At 48.7% G+C, this 15,374-nt stretch overlaps 4 protein-coding genes across 4 annotated transcripts; 2 read left to right on the top strand and 2 right to left on the bottom strand.

Moving 5' to 3' along the window:
• The first annotated feature begins 496 nt into the window (after positions 1-496).
• LOC130331025 (histone H2A type 1-like) lies at positions 497-963 on the top strand. The gene has a single exon (XM_056553676.1). It carries the CDS (start codon positions 497-499, stop codon positions 887-889), a length of 393 nt encoding a protein of 130 aa, XP_056409651.1. The 3' UTR covers positions 890-963.
• Positions 964-3,911: 2,948 nt separating this feature from the next.
• LOC130331026 (histone H2A type 1-like) lies at positions 3,912-4,378 on the bottom strand. Its single transcript, XM_056553677.1, has one exon. The coding sequence runs from the start codon at positions 4,376-4,378 to the stop codon at positions 3,986-3,988; it is 393 nt and encodes a 130-aa protein (XP_056409652.1). The 3' UTR covers positions 3,912-3,985.
• A 5,600-nt stretch (positions 4,379-9,978) lies between these two features.
• LOC130331024 (histone H2B 1.1) lies at positions 9,979-10,359 on the top strand. The gene has a single exon (XM_056553675.1). It carries the CDS (start codon positions 9,979-9,981, stop codon positions 10,357-10,359), a length of 381 nt encoding a protein of 126 aa, XP_056409650.1.
• A 2,211-nt stretch (positions 10,360-12,570) lies between these two features.
• LOC130331023 (histone H4) lies at positions 12,571-14,214 on the bottom strand. The gene has a single exon (XM_056553674.1). It carries the CDS (start codon positions 13,276-13,278, stop codon positions 12,967-12,969), a length of 312 nt encoding a protein of 103 aa, XP_056409649.1. The 5' UTR covers positions 13,279-14,214; the 3' UTR covers positions 12,571-12,966.
• Between the last annotated feature and the right edge of the window lie 1,160 nt (positions 14,215-15,374).

A 15,374-nucleotide genomic window follows, 5' to 3' on the forward strand; every position in this document is an offset into this window, starting at 1 on the left:
ACCATATCACCTAAGCACCCTTGATCTCTAACATATTTGGGCTCCCCCTAATAAGAACTCTATACTGCTCTGTACGGATCCGCCGGAAGTGACGTCCCGCAATCCTCGGGCTACAGGAAAATGGCGCCGAAACCGGAAGTGCGGCTAGCGTGGGGTCCGCGAATCCTCCCGGACCCAGGAAAGATGACGGCGTGCAGCAAACCGGCGGATCACCTGCAAGAAAAGAGAAAGTAGGTAGGGGGAGCGTGGAACGTCCATGCTCACACTAGGACAGACAAAAAACTCACTGTTCTAGTGTGATCCTGGTGCTTTATACCAGGGGGGGGGGGGGAGGTTCCGGGGTATTTTTTTATTTAAATCATTAAAAAATCCCAGGTCCCATTTGCTCACAGGGGCGGAGACACACCCCCACATTGTGCTGCTGAGGGATGCTAGGGAATATCTCAGTTACATCACAGAGAGACTTCTCTTGAGTATTTAGTTTTCAGTATTAATTATGTCTGGACGCGGCAAACAAGGAGGGAAGGTTCAGGCTAAGGCAAAGACCCGCTCATCCCGGGCAGGACTCCAGTTCCCCGTCGGTCGTGTGCACAGACTTCTCCGCAAAGGGAACTATGCCGAGAGGGTGGGCGCCGGTGCTCCGGTCTACCTGGCCGCTGTGCTGGAGTATTTAACCGCTGAGATCCTGGAATTGGCCGGTAACGCCGCCCGGGACAACAAGAAGACCCGCATCATCCCCCGTCACCTGCAGCTGGCCGTGCGCAATGACGAGGAGCTGAACAAGCTGCTGGGTGGGGTGACCATCGCCCAGGGAGGCGTCCTGCCCAACATCCAGGCCGTGCTGCTGCCCAAGAAGACCGAGAGCAGCAAAGCGGCCAAGAGCAAGTGATCACCGCTTATCCCAGATCATCCCGAACACCAAAGGCTCTTCTAAGAGCCACCACATTGTCTCCTACAGAGCTGGCGCCGCTGATCTCGGGTGTGATAGGGATCTGGGCTGTTATAGGGATTAAACAACATCCGGCACATTTTATCTAGTATAGGACACAGTGCGGGTTGTGCAGAATGTAGTTTGTATTGGAAGGGTTAAGTCTCGTAATGAATACGTTTTCTCACGATATAGTTTACGGATCCTCCACAATAGACGGGACCGCAGTGTAGAGATGGCGCCCCCTATACTGTAGCCTCCTGTGTAATGGAAGCTCCTGAACACATCGGATCTCCAGCCACATTACACAGCGCGGCCTCCATCCAGCCGATCAGGGGGTCAGCGCTTCTCTATCGTTGGTTACATAAAGATCCCGGCACTCGCTGTATACAGTGACCGGGAATAATCGCCCCAGAGCCGGTGCATTGCCGTGGAATGAGATTTGCCATAGAATGAGATGGTCCGCCTCCATCACATCCTATTGGCTCTCTCTTGTCACGTGACATATTTAAACGGCACGCATCGATGCGCACAGCAGTGTCAGTTTGGCTATCACAGGGAGAGGATCTCCTCACCCTGTGATAGCTGAAGCTGTACGGAGCTCTCATGGCCTCTGTGGCCCGACAGAAGTTCACACATTTACGTAGCTCATACGGCTGGTTCCTATACATTTACTGTTGATCCACAGCGCTATCGGGATCCCGATGCCCGATGGCGCTGTCATCAGTGTGCGTCCCCGCGAGCGCCCCACGCCCGCAGCTCTACTCCCCGTCCTCCGCCCCCCGCAGCTCTACTCCCCGTCCCGTTAACACTCAGGGAGCGGGAAACAGAAAGTAGAGCATCGGGCGCAGGTTAAGTTATTTGCGTAGTGCTGCGCATGCGCAGTACTACTTTACCTGCGCCCGATGCTCTACTTTCTGTTCCCCGCTCCCTGAGCGTTAACGGGACGGGGAGTAGAGCTACGGAGGGACGGGGAGTACAGCTGCGGGCATGGGGCGCTCGCGGGGACGCACACTGATGACAGCGCCATCGGGCGTAGGAATCCCCATAGCGCTGTGGATCGCTCCCTGAGCGTTCACAGGGGACGGGGAGTACAGCTGCGTAGGACGGGGAGTAGAGCTGCGGGGGACGGGGAGTAGAGCTGCGGGGGACGGGGAGTAGAGATGCGGGGGACGGGGTGTAGAGCTGCGGGCGTGGGGATCCTGATGACAGCGCCATCGGGCATAGGGATCCCGATAGCGCTGTGGATCAACAGTAAATGTATATGAGGCAGCCGTATGAGCTGAGTACATGTGTGAACTTCTGTCGGGCCACAGAGGCCATGAGAGCTCCGTGCAGCTTCAGCTATCACAGGGAGAGGAGATCCTCTCCCTGTGATAGCCAAACTGACACTGCTGTGCGCATCGATGCGTGACGTTTAAATATGTCACGTGACAAGAGAGAGCCAATAGGATGTGATGGAGGCGGACCATCTCATTCTATGGCAAATCTCATTCCACGGCAATGCAGGTGCATTGCCGTGGAATGAGATTTGCCATAGAATGAGATGGTCCGCCTCCATCACATCCTATTGGCTCTCTCTTGTCACGTGACATATTTAAACGTCACGCATCGATGCGCACAGCAGTGTCAGTTTGGCTATCACAGGGAGAGGATCTCCTCTCCCTGTGATAGCTGAAGCTGCACGGAGCTCTCATGGCCTCTGTGGCCCGACAGAAGTTCACACATGTACTCAGCTCATACGGCTGCCTCATATACATTTACTGTTGATCCACAGCGCTATCGGGATCCCTATGCCCGATGGCGCTGTCATCAGGATCCCCACGCCCGCAGCTCTACACCCCGTCCCCCGCATCTCTACTCCCCGTCCCCCGCAGCTCTACTCCCCGTCCCCCGCAGCTCTACTCCCCGTCCTACGCAGCTGTACTCCCCGTCCCCTGTGAACGCTCAGGGAGCGATCCACAGCGCTATGGGGATTCCTACGCCCGATGGCGCTGTCATCAGTGTGCGTCCCCGCGAGCGCCCCATGCCCGCAGCTGTACTCCCCGTCCCTCCGTAGCTCTACTCCCCGTCCCGTTAACGCTCAGGGAGCGGGGAACAGAAAGTAGAGCATCGGGCGCAGGTAAAGTAGTACTGCGCATGCGCAGCACTACGCAAATAACTTAACCTGCGCCCGATGCTCTACTTTCTGTTTCCCGCTCCCTGAGTGTTAACGGGACGGGGAGTAGAGCTGCGGGGGGCGGAGGACGGGGAGTAGAGCTGCGGGCGTGGGGCGCTCGCGGGGACGCACACTGATGACAGCGCCATCGGGCATCGGGATCCCGATAGCGCTGTGGATCAACAGTAAATGTATAGGAACCAGCCGTATGAGCTACGTAAATGTGTGAACTTCTGTCGGGCCACAGAGGCCATGAGAGCTCCGTACAGCTTCAGCTATCACAGGGTGAGGAGATCCTCTCCCTGTGATAGCCAAACTGACACTGCTGTGCGCATCGATGCGTGCCGTTTAAATATGTCACGTGACAAGAGAGAGCCAATAGGATGTGATGGAGGCGGACCATCTCATTCTATGGCAAATCTCATTCCACGGCAATGCACCGGCTCTGGGGCGATTATTCCCGGTCACTGTATACAGCGAGTGCCGGGATCTTTATGTAACCAACGATAGAGAAGCGCTGACCCCCTGATCGGCTGGATGGAGGCCGCGCTGTGTAATGTGGCTGGAGATCCGATGTGTTCAGGAGCTTCCATTACACAGGAGGCTACAGTATAGGGGGCGCCATCTCTACACTGCGGTCCCGTCTATTGTGGAGGATCCGTAAACTATATCGTGAGAAAACGTATTCATTACGAGACTTAACCCTTCCAATACAAACTACATTCTGCACAACCCGCACTGTGTCCTATACTAGATAAAATGTGCCGGATGTTGTTTAATCCCTATAACAGCCCAGATCCCTATCACACCCGAGATCAGCGGCGCCAGCTCTGTAGGAGACAATGTGGTGGCTCTTAGAAGAGCCTTTGGTGTTCGGGATGATCTGGGATAAGCGGTGATCACTTGCTCTTGGCCGCTTTGCTGCTCTCGGTCTTCTTGGGCAGCAGCACGGCCTGGATGTTGGGCAGGACGCCTCCCTGGGCGATGGTCACCCCACCCAGCAGCTTGTTCAGCTCCTCGTCATTGCGCACGGCCAGCTGCAGGTGACGGGGGATGATGCGGGTCTTCTTGTTGTCCCGGGCGGCGTTACCGGCCAATTCCAGGATCTCAGCGGTTAAATACTCCAGCACAGCGGCCAGGTAGACCGGAGCACCGGCGCCCACCCTCTCGGCATAGTTCCCTTTGCGGAGAAGTCTGTGCACACGACCGACGGGGAACTGGAGTCCTGCCCGGGATGAGCGGGTCTTTGCCTTAGCCTGAACCTTCCCTCCTTGTTTGCCGCGTCCAGACATAATTAATACTGAAAACTAAATACTCAAGAGAAGTCTCTCTGTGATGTAACTGAGATATTCCCTAGCATCCCTCAGCAGCACAATGTGGGGGTGTGTCTCCGCCCCTGTGAGCAAATGGGACCTGGGATTTTTTAATGATTTAAATAAAAAAATACCCCGGAACCTCCCCCCCCCCCCCTGGTATAAAGCACCAGGATCACACTAGAACAGTGAGTTTTTTGTCTGTCCTAGTGTGAGCATGGACGTTCCACGCTCCCCCTACCTACTTTCTCTTTTCTTGCAGGTGATCCGCCGGTTTGCTGCACGCCGTCATCTTTCCTGGGTCCGGGAGGATTCGCGGACCCCACGCTAGCCGCACTTCCGGTTTCGGCGCCATTTTCCTGTAGCCCGAGGATTGCGGGACGTCACTTCCGGCGGATCCGTACAGAGCAGTATAGAGTTCTTATTAGGGGGAGCCCAAATATGTTAGAGATCAAGGGTGCTTAGGTGATATGGTTAGGTAAAGGTTTCCTAGAGTTGAGGTAAGAGATTTGATTTATTATTAAGTTTCCGGGCACAGGACCCGGAAGTGGGAGGGGCTTATATATTTTTTGGCGCAATTTGCAGCTACTTAAACGCCCCCTAGCCTGGCTCTGGTCTCTTGGAGCCAGAAGACTATTGTCTGAAAGCTACTAGACGTTTACCCTATTCGGTGTGTTGTTTCCACACTTAATATACCTGAGAAATAGGTATTCTTACTGCCCTGATAGGAGGAGTCCATTTATACTTGCGAGTTGATTTTTTCCCTTACATTTTAAATCCTTTCTCTTACCTCTTAGATGTCTTCTATGGATTCTGGAGGCTCTGGAGGGCGTAGGGAGACCCATGGGAAATCCTCCCACAAGAGGAAGCATTTGGAGTGTAACTCATGCAAGACTCCCCTTCCAGACGGATACGATTATCCTATTTGTTCCACATGTCGCCCCAGGTTACCACCAGACACTGAGCCTTCTATGCAGGACATGTTCTGCTGGGTTAAGGATTTCGTTTTTTCTTCCATCAAAGAATTGAAGGATTCATTAACCACTGCTCCTCCTCCTAAGAAGAAGCCCAGACTAAGCGATAGGCCTGTAGTTGTACACTCTGATGAAGAATTCAGGGTTATAGATGAGACAAAATCATCTAGTTCAGAGGAAGAGGAGCTTCAGGGGAAAGTATTTTTTCCTATGGAGAAGTTTCCGAAATTTATCAGAGCTGTGCAAGCAGAGAATGCACCAGCCACCCGCGAGGACGCTCCTTCTACCTCCAGGGGGCCTAGAGTTTTCCCGATTGAGGACACGGTCCTAGACTTAATGAAGGCAGAATGGATCAACCCAGAGAAGGCACCTGTTATAAATAAAAGGTTTAAAACTCTTTACCCCATGGATCAGGAAAGATCTAAGGATTGGGTCAACCCACCAAAGGTGGATTACGCCATCGCCAAACTTTCTAAGAGAACCATTATCCCATCTGATGATGGTTCTAGTCTCAAGGATCCCATGGACCGACGCATGGAGGTCACTCTCAGAAGATCGTATACAGCATCTTCCAGCCAGTGTGCTGTAGGGAATGCCTCCTTTGAGGTCATAAGAGCTATGAGATCTTGGCTTTCAAGAATACAGGATGACAGACTCTGGGGTCAGTAGACAGGACTTACTTAGGTCCTTTAAATATGTTAACCTAGGTATGGACTACCTATATGACTCAAATTGTCAACAGGTGAAGCTAGCTTCTAGAAACATGGCCCTATCTTCAGCTGCTAGGAGGGCTCTTTGGTTAAGACCATGGCCTGGAGACAGTCATTCCAAGTACATTCTTGGTAATCTGGAGTTCAATCCGGCTAAATTATTTGGTCCTGAACTTGACACCATTATGGAGGAGCTCTCCAATAAAAAGGGGAAGAACCTTCCTTTATCAGAGAAGTCCTATCGCGGGCGCTATAATCAACCCAGGAGAGATCGATCTCCACAAGGTAACAGGCAATATAGAGGTTCTGGACGTGGCAGAGGATCAGGATCCACAAGGAAGGGATCATCTAGAGCCAGAGGCTCAAAAAAGCCAGAATTCTGACGCGAGAAGTCTACCTGTAGGCGGGCGCCTTCATTTTTTTCTCAAGACTTGGAAAACTCTAATAAAAGATGTTTGGGTCATAAATGTAGTGGAGAATGGTTATTTCTTTCCCCTAACGTATCTCCCTCCAGAGAGGTGTCTAATATCCCCCTCTCTAGCTTCTGCAAAACAGGAGGCTTTAGAGGAAGCCATCCTAGAGCTTATCTCAAGTTCTGCGGTAGAACCTGTTCCCAGACACGAGAGGGGCACGGGGGTCTATTCCCCAGTGTTCCTAGTACCCAAGCCTGGAAGAAAATGGAGGCTTATAATAGACCTCAGGTTTCTCAATCAATTTATAGTCAAGAAGAAATTTCGGATGGAGACTATAAGATCAGTAAAATCCCTCATTCTGAGAGACGATTACATGGCGTCATTAGACCTAAAAGACGCCTATTTTCACATTCCCATATTTCCAGGGCACAGGAAATTCCTAAGAATTGCTGTCTTTATCAAGGGAATTCTCCATCATCTCCAGTTCAAGGTTCTGCCATTTGGCATTTCCACAGCCCCGTTCGTATTCACAAAGGTGGTTTCATCCATGATGGCGATTCTCAGAAGACAGGGCATCAGAATCATACCCTATTTAGACGATTGGCTTTTTCTAGCCAAAACTCAGGAGGAGCTCAGCCATCACATCACCACCACACTAGACTTACTCCACAGTTTAGGTTGGATAGTGAATCTTCAGAAATCCAGACTATTTCCCACAAAGGAAATAACCTTTTTAGGGTTCTACTTGGATTCCCACAACATGAGAATCTATCTGTCTCCAGCACGGAAGGACAGGATATCCAGGGGATATCAATTCCTTCGAGTCCCCCGCAAGGTGTCACTGAGGACTCTCATGAGATTCCTAGGACTCCTATCCTCCTCAGTAGAAGCTGTCCCTTGGGCACTCTGGCACATGAGACCTCTCCAGACAGAGGTTCTCCAGGCCTGGGACAGGAGGAGTTCCTCTCTAGAGAGGTGTCTAAAACTTTCTCCCACAGTCCGCAGATCTCTAAACTGGTGGGCGAACCCCCAGGACGGAATGTCTCTGGTAGAACCTCAGTGGTCAATCCTAACGACAGACGCCTCAGGGTCAGGATGGGGAGCCCACCTGCTAGGGAGAAAGGTGAATGGCTGGTGGAGTACAGAAGAACTTCCTCTCTCTTCCAATATAAAGGAACTAAGGGCAATATATTATGCCCTTCTCCACTTCGCCCCCTCTCTCCTGGGACAAGCCGTCAAAATAAGGACGGACAACATGTCGGCTGTTTACTACATAAACAAGCAGGGAGGGACAAGATCAGTTCCACTGCTTCAAGAGGTGGCAAAGATCTTTCGATGGGCCGAGACTCGAGTTCTCAGGCTCTCCGCAGTCCACATAAGGGGAGTACACAATATCATAGCAGACCGTCTAAGCAGAGGTCTTACGCTACCGGGAGAATGGACTCTAGACCAGGATATATTCCTTCAGCTCATAGACCGCTGGGGTCTCCCGGAAATAGATCTTATGGCCACAAGATCCAATCGCAAACTAGACAAGTTCTGCTCCCTTTACCAGATGGACAAACCTCTCTATCTGGATGCAATGTCGGTCCCATGGAATTTCAAACTGGCCTACATATTCCCTCCTATCTCGATGATACCCAGGGTATTAATGAAGATCAGGCAGGATCAGGCCTCTGTGATTGCCATCATTCCCTTTTGGCCAAAAAGATCCTGGTTCTCCCAGCTCATTCAGATGAGCAAGGGAATATACTGGAAACTTCCTGTCAGGCAGAATCTTGTGTCTCAGGGCACTCAGTTCTGCCACAATCTCAAGACGCTCAATCTGACAGCATGGAAGTTGATAGGTCCTTATTAAAAGCCAGAGGGTTTTCGGACCGCATCCTTGAAACACTATCTCACTCTAGGAGTGAGGCAACCAACAAGGCCTATGCTAGAATCAAAAAGATTTTTTTCTCCTGGTGTGTCACCAAGAAGATCAATGCTTCTTCTCCATCCACTCCATCAATTCTCGAATTTTTACAGGATGGATTTGACAGAGGTCTCTCTCCAAATTCCATCAAGGTCCAACTAGCCGCACTGTCGGCGACCTTACAAAGACGACTGTTTCAGGAACCAGTGATAAAGTCATTTATCAAGGCCATCACTAGAATTCGTCCTAGAGCGGTGAAACCTGTGACACCCTGGGATCTGGCATTGGTCTTGCAACAATTGTGTGTTCAACCCTTTGAACCTTTAGAGGAAGTGGAACTTAGGTTCCTCACTCTTAAGGTGGTGCTACTTCTAGCTGTCACCACTGCAAAGAGAGTTGGTGAACTTCAAGCATTAGCTGCGGCAGAACCTTACACAGTTTCCTTGCAGGACAGAGTCCTTCTGAGATTCCTACCTTCTTTTTTGCCTAAGGTCCCCTCCTTCGCAAATATTAACCAGGTTATCTGTCTCCCAAAGTTTCCTGACTCTGAATCTTCCCAGAAGGACCTTACCTCCCTGGATCTGGTAAGATGCCTAAGGGTCTATCTAGATAGAACAAAACCATTCAGGAAAGCGGAGAATCTCCTCATTTTATTCCAGGGTGTAAAGAAAGGTGCCAAGGCATCTAAACCATCCATTTCAAGATGGATATGCGAATGCATAAATTTATGTTATACCTCTAGAGGGTTAACTTCACCAGAGTTCACCAGAGCGCACTCTACGAGATCTGTTTCTGCCTCTTGGGCAGAGCGTAACTCTGTTCCCTTGGAACAGATCTGCCAGTCCGCAACCTGGAACTCTCCACTCACTTTTTTAAAACATTATAGAGTGGATACCTTTTTGTCTAGCGAAACTACTTTCGCTAAGTCTATTATACAAACTGCTATGCAGGAAAACCCTCCCTAGGGGTGATTCTTGCTAGATCCCCACATTGTGCTGCTGAGGGACGCTAGGGAAGACTAAATTTAGAAAGTGAATTTGTTTTCCCTTAGTCTCCTCAGCAGCACAAGCTTCCCTCCCTTATTTTATTTTTGCTTTATAATCTACTCACTGTTCTAGTGTGATCCTGGTGCTTTATACCAGGGGGGGGGGGGGAGGTTCCGGGGTATTTTTTTATTTAAATCATTAAAAAATCCCAGGTCCCATTTGCTCACTGGGGCGAAGACACACCCCCACATTGTGCTGCTGCGGAAACTAAGGGAAAACAAATTAACTTTCTAAATTTAGTCTTCTTTCTGCTGCCTTTTATATGTTTCTGCTCCGCCCTTCGGCTCCCGTAATTGGGTAGATTTGAATCCTGCCAATGGTGACGAGACTCTAAGAAACACCAATAAACTGCACTGGGCGGGGCTTAAGACGCTCCCACAGGTCACATGATTTTCTCCTCCAGTAGAACAGTGAGCAGACAGCATTTCTTATTTGCATGGGCTGCATATAAATACGGCTGCGGTGGGAGGAGGAGGCATCATTATTCTCTCTGTTCTAGTGAAGGATTATTGTGATTGATCATCATGCCTGATCCCGCCAAGTCTGCACCAGCGCCCAAGAAGGGCTCTAAGAAAGCCGTGACCAAGACTCAGAAGAAGGACGGCAAGAAGCGGAGGAAGACCAGGAAGGAAAGCTATGCCATCTACGTGTACAAGGTGCTCAAGCAGGTCCACCCTGACACCGGCATCTCCTCCAAGGCCATGGGTATCATGAACTCCTTTGTCAACGATATCTTCGAGCGCATCGCAGGGGAAGCCTCCCGCCTGGCTCACTACAACAAGCGCTCCACCATCACCTCCCGGGAGATCCAGACCGCCGTGCGCCTGCTGCTGCCTGGAGAGCTGGCCAAGCACGCCGTGTCCGAGGGCACCAAGGCCGTCACCAAGTACACCAGCGCCAAGTAACCTGCTCCGCCTCCTGCTGTCACCCCAAAGGCTCTTCTAAGAGCCACCCACATTGTCTATAATAGAGCTGGGGCTTCTCCTGTCTGTATTCCCCGTATTCTGTTCTGTATATGTGGCCGCTATTCTGTCAGTACAGTCTATTGATACTATATATATTCTGCTCCGGGATCGGGTGAGATCAGAGCGGCGGCTGCGGTTCTCTCTGACTGCAGGATGTATATTCTCATGTGCCCACACGTCGTCTCTCCACGATCAATAAATCATTCACTGACCGGGGAATCTATTGATCGGTATCGCCGGGGTTTATTATGAGACTCTCATCCTACTGTGTGTGCACTGACTGGGAGGGAACAATAGAGAAACAAGGAGGATGAGGGTAGTAGTCAGCCACAGAATCAGCCTCTACATCTCGGGGAGATCTCTCCATTGTTATCGGGACCGCGCACACGGCTCATTGTTAACCCTTTAGTGGCATGTTTACTACAATGAAATGACAAAGGACCCGAGCCCGACTCTACACAGCAGGAAGGACACCACAGTATCAGAGTATTTCTCCGCTCATAGGCAGCATTAATTCTATATAAATCCCGATGGGTCAATGTTCATTTATTAATGCCCCTTTCCACACTCACACATTGGCTGATCACAGGATGTTCAGGGTTTGAATTTCCCGCTTCCTCCAGACCCGATAACAATGGAGAGATCCCCCTCATTCTCGTGTATGTCACCAATAAAGATTCTAATCCTATGCGCAATGCTCGCACAGCTGCCGTTGGTTATAATCTTTGGAAATTAATTATAGTCATGAATTATAAGTAAAAGTCTGGTGTAGATAACCGCACACCGCTCCCACTCATACACCGATCACCCTCCCGCTGTCTCGGTCTCAGCTTGTGAATAAACCGGCCGTGCATGGAAGCCTGAAGGGGAGAGATCGGTGGTGTTCAGGTGCGGTCTGGATGTTCCCAGTGATAATACTGGAGTAGAGTCCTCGCTAAAGAGTTAATGATGATTGAAAGTTGTCACAATCTAGCGCTTGTTTTTTGCGCAAATAAAAATGATTTTCCAGTTGTGTGGTCACATAGATGGGGGTAACCAGACGCATTTCAGTGGTTTAGATTATCTATTGTAACCAATAATACTAGTAGCCCTGTGATAACTTTTATGCTTCATGATAAGTGTTTTATTTTTTGCCTCTTTCCTCGTTTTATTGGTATTAGTTTTAATGTTCCATCTTGGTTTTTTTAAATCATATTTTAATTTTACTTTCAGAAGATTCATCCAAAGCTTTTCTATAGTTAACGCTATATTCACACGGACACGCGTTATAGCCAGATCGGGAAGGGTTTTATCAATGACGGGCCCGGGAATCTCTCCCCCCCACTAAGACTTCATCAGGTCTAAATACACGGTGATCGCTGACAGGTAAAATAGATTGTAAAACAACCGCACGGTCAGTGTTCACACTGGGCGATCTTTTCCAGTAATTTAATACATAGAACAATAAAATAATGTATAAAAAATAATTTCCCCGCCGCCTCCTCTTCAGGTGAAGGGAGTCAGGCTGCTGGGGGAGGGTGCAGGATGTGATCGGTATCAGGTCTGGAATAGGACAGGGACGCGGCTCCTCTATATACTCTGCAGGGAAGACCCCGTATACACCCACCATTGTGATGTCAGCCCCGGACATAGTGTCCTCTCTCCTCTCCGCCTCACTAGAATCCCCCTGATCGGCCCCAACAGTTTCCCCTCCGCCGCCTATTTCTTCCTATTTACAGAAACCAGAGGAATGTAGTCACGTGTACAGGGAAGAGGACGAGACAAAGGGAGAAACGATCAGAAGAAGAGCGGGAATTTCAAAATAGTCAACTGCGGTGATCAACCAATGAGCGAACATTCGGGTCTATAACTCCGCCTAGATTTAACCCTCTATGCACCACTTACGGTCACAGGTGTCGGGAGACTGAAGCCAGCAGCACCGATCACACAGGAGCAATGCAGAGGACACGATCTACATCACTATAGTAACTGAACTCAGCACCGAGAGGGTTAACTGCAAAGAACAATCCCGGGATCCTGCTTATGAGAACAGGAGGTATATATATATATATATATATATGCGCAATTTACTTGGGTGTGAACAGCTCCATTAACATACAGGTGTTATATAGAGTGAAGGCTCATTTGTCCGGATAGCGGGATATAGAAGGGTCTTACCGGGATATTATCAGGAGATTTGCATGTTCTATAACACGGACTCTTTAGGGAGGTAATGAGTGATATGGTGGGGAGGGAAGTAATGTAATCTGGAGAAGATGAATGTAGATTGTAACAGTAACTATAATCACGGAGGAAGATGAGGGCAGTAGTCAGAACATTCAGAGGAGATCCCCCGGAGCAGATAGGAGGGAAATACCGATAGACTGATCAGGTGCAGCGATTATGGCAGGACAGGGAAAAACAAACACCGCAACCACAAGAGCAAAACACCGATCACACAACCTCTCAGTAGAGAAGACACAAGGAATTGTAGCCTTTCCATAGAACATGTGGGCGGCTCTGAGAAGAGCCTTTGGGTTGATGAGATGGAGCCGAGTAGAAGCAGAATTAACCTCCGAAGCCGTAGAGAGTGCGGCCCTGGCGCTTGAGGGCGTACACCACGTCCATGGCGGTGACGGTCTTCCTCTTGGCGTGCTCGGTGTAGGTGACGGCGTCACGGATGACGTTCTCCAGGAAGACTTTCAGGACACCGCGAGTCTCTTCATAGATGAGGCCGGAGATGCGCTTCACACCTCCCCTGCGAGCTAGACGGCGGATGGCAGGCTTGGTGATGCCCTGGATGTTATCCCGGAGCACCTTCCTGTGCCGCTTGGCTCCGCCCTTACCGAGACCTTTCCCTCCTTTACCGCGTCCAGACATCTTCTCTATGTAGCGAGTAGACTGCAAGATACTGAGTGCGGCCGAGTCCGGCTTATATAGCACATGGGCGGACCTGAAAGAAAACTAGAACAAAGATGACATCATCCGGGGGCGTTTCTTTTAACCACATTTACATTCCTGACCCTCCCCCCTTTCCGTTGATTGGCTGAACACGAGACAAGAAGGTTTTGAATTTCCCGCCCATTCCAAAACGTTTGCTGCATTTTTCCGATTCTAAATAATCAGTTTTTTTTTCTTACCGCGATTCTCCCCAACATTCTAGAGAAGAGCAGTCGTCATTGTACCGAGCGGGAATGGTGATCGGGCAGGTGTGTGAGCTGTATGTTACACACATGGGAGAGGATCAATAGCAGCACAATAATCTGTCAGGTGTATAATGTGTGTGCGGGGAGCAGCAGATGGCAGAACAAATCTTGTGAATGGATCGATCACTCGGGCAGCATTACCAGGTCTACAGGACTGCTCACCCCCGGGCACCAAGACTCTGCACACATTGTACGACATTATATGGAGCCCCGATATGTGCAATGAGAGTGACCGAGAATAATCGTCCGAGAGCCTGATCCCACGTGTTAATACCATAAAAACAAATAAACCCATCAATTCTCAGGATGAATAACACCATGTGTACAACCAGTTAACGAAAGAGTTAAATGTACCTCCAAATTTGGGTAAATCAATAACTTCCTTAAATCACATCTATCCATAGAGATCGTCTATTTATCACAGCAGTATAAATCCTTACAGTTACAGTTTATACAGATCAGATACATTGTGTTACAATAGCGACACCTGGTGGTGAGAGCTTTGTATTATACTCTTTACATGTTACCAAATTGTAACAAGTAATATTTCCCAGGTGCTGACACAAGTTACAGAGATACAAATAGATACAACTATGGATGGTGACTAAGACTTACACCCCCTGCTTATCCTATACCAGATATAAGAGCAGCTGAAATTGTTGTGCTGTTATTGTAAGAGTCTGTAAGAGGATCAGGAACAAATAAATACATCTGCATTGTGCTTGATATAACAAAACATAATAATAAAGTGATGTAATATAGAAGAGTTTGTATATTAGGATGTGGAGTTACAGATTTTCCATTTCCCAGATCCTGAATTATGTGATCTCCTTGTTGGAGTTGTGGGGCAGGAGCTGTGGATTTATAGTGTTTTGTTTAGTTTTTTTAATTTAATCCATAATTACATTAATACCCATAAAATCTAATTATGAATTAAATTATTTAATTGTTCACTATTGATGCATCCACTAGTTATTGATCATTAATACATTGATTAATTATTATGGTTGTAAATATTTATAAATTGTATGATCCATGTAAAAGGTGGATATCATGGGGGATAGAGATGAGCGAACTTACAGTAAATTTGATTTGTCACAAACTTCTCAGCTCGGCGGTTGCTGACTTTTCCTGCATAAATTAGTTCAGCTTTCCAGTGCTCCGGTGGGCTGGAAAAGGTGGATACAGTCCTAGGAAAGAGTCTCCTAGGACTGTATCCACCTTTTCCAGCCCACGGGAGCACCTGAATGCTGAACTAATTTATGCAGGAAAAGTCATCAACTGCCGAGCCGAGAAGTTTGTGACAAATCAAATTTACTGTAAGTTCGCTCATCTCTAATGGGGGGATATTAATGAATTCGTGTTGTGGAAAGTTATTTGTGTAGACTGATTTTTCAGCAGTGTTTTTTGGCGCAAGGTGTTAAAAAAAAGGAGTTACTGGAAGATATTTCATTTGCGCAATAGTTACCAAAGTGTGGTCCAGGCTTACTTAGGTTTTTGACTTTTCAAAGAACTTTGCCCTCAAAATTTGTGACTTTTAGAAAAGACTTTGGTTTCTGAGCTATTCGGTTTGTCACACAAAAAAAGCACAAAAAGTGACTGCGCCTGGCAACTTGCTACAAAAGGAAACAAAAAGAAAATCCAAATAACTTGATAAATCCCCCCACCCCATGTTCCTTATAATATGATATAATGGCATAATATGATATGTATCATGTTAATCCAGGGATCCCTCTAGTGGTGTAGAGTAATAGTGCAGCAAGTTTTTCT

This window comes from Hyla sarda, unplaced genomic scaffold (assembly GCF_029499605.1).
Source record: "Hyla sarda isolate aHylSar1 unplaced genomic scaffold, aHylSar1.hap1 scaffold_3457, whole genome shotgun sequence".
In the NCBI taxonomy this organism is placed as follows: domain Eukaryota; kingdom Metazoa; phylum Chordata; class Amphibia; order Anura; family Hylidae; genus Hyla; species Hyla sarda.

What these genes read in the sequence shown, in the direction of transcription:
- LOC130331026 (XM_056553677.1), bottom strand. Translation starts at nt 4,378, where the DNA reads ATGTCTGGACGCGGCAAACAAGGAGGGAAGGTTCAGGCTAAGGCAAAG.
- LOC130331025 (XM_056553676.1), top strand. Translation starts at nt 497, where the DNA reads ATGTCTGGACGCGGCAAACAAGGAGGGAAGGTTCAGGCTAAGGCAAAG.
- LOC130331024 (XM_056553675.1), top strand. Translation starts at nt 9,979, where the DNA reads ATGCCTGATCCCGCCAAGTCTGCACCAGCGCCCAAGAAGGGCTCTAAG.
- LOC130331023 (XM_056553674.1), bottom strand. Translation starts at nt 13,278, where the DNA reads ATGTCTGGACGCGGTAAAGGAGGGAAAGGTCTCGGTAAGGGCGGAGCC.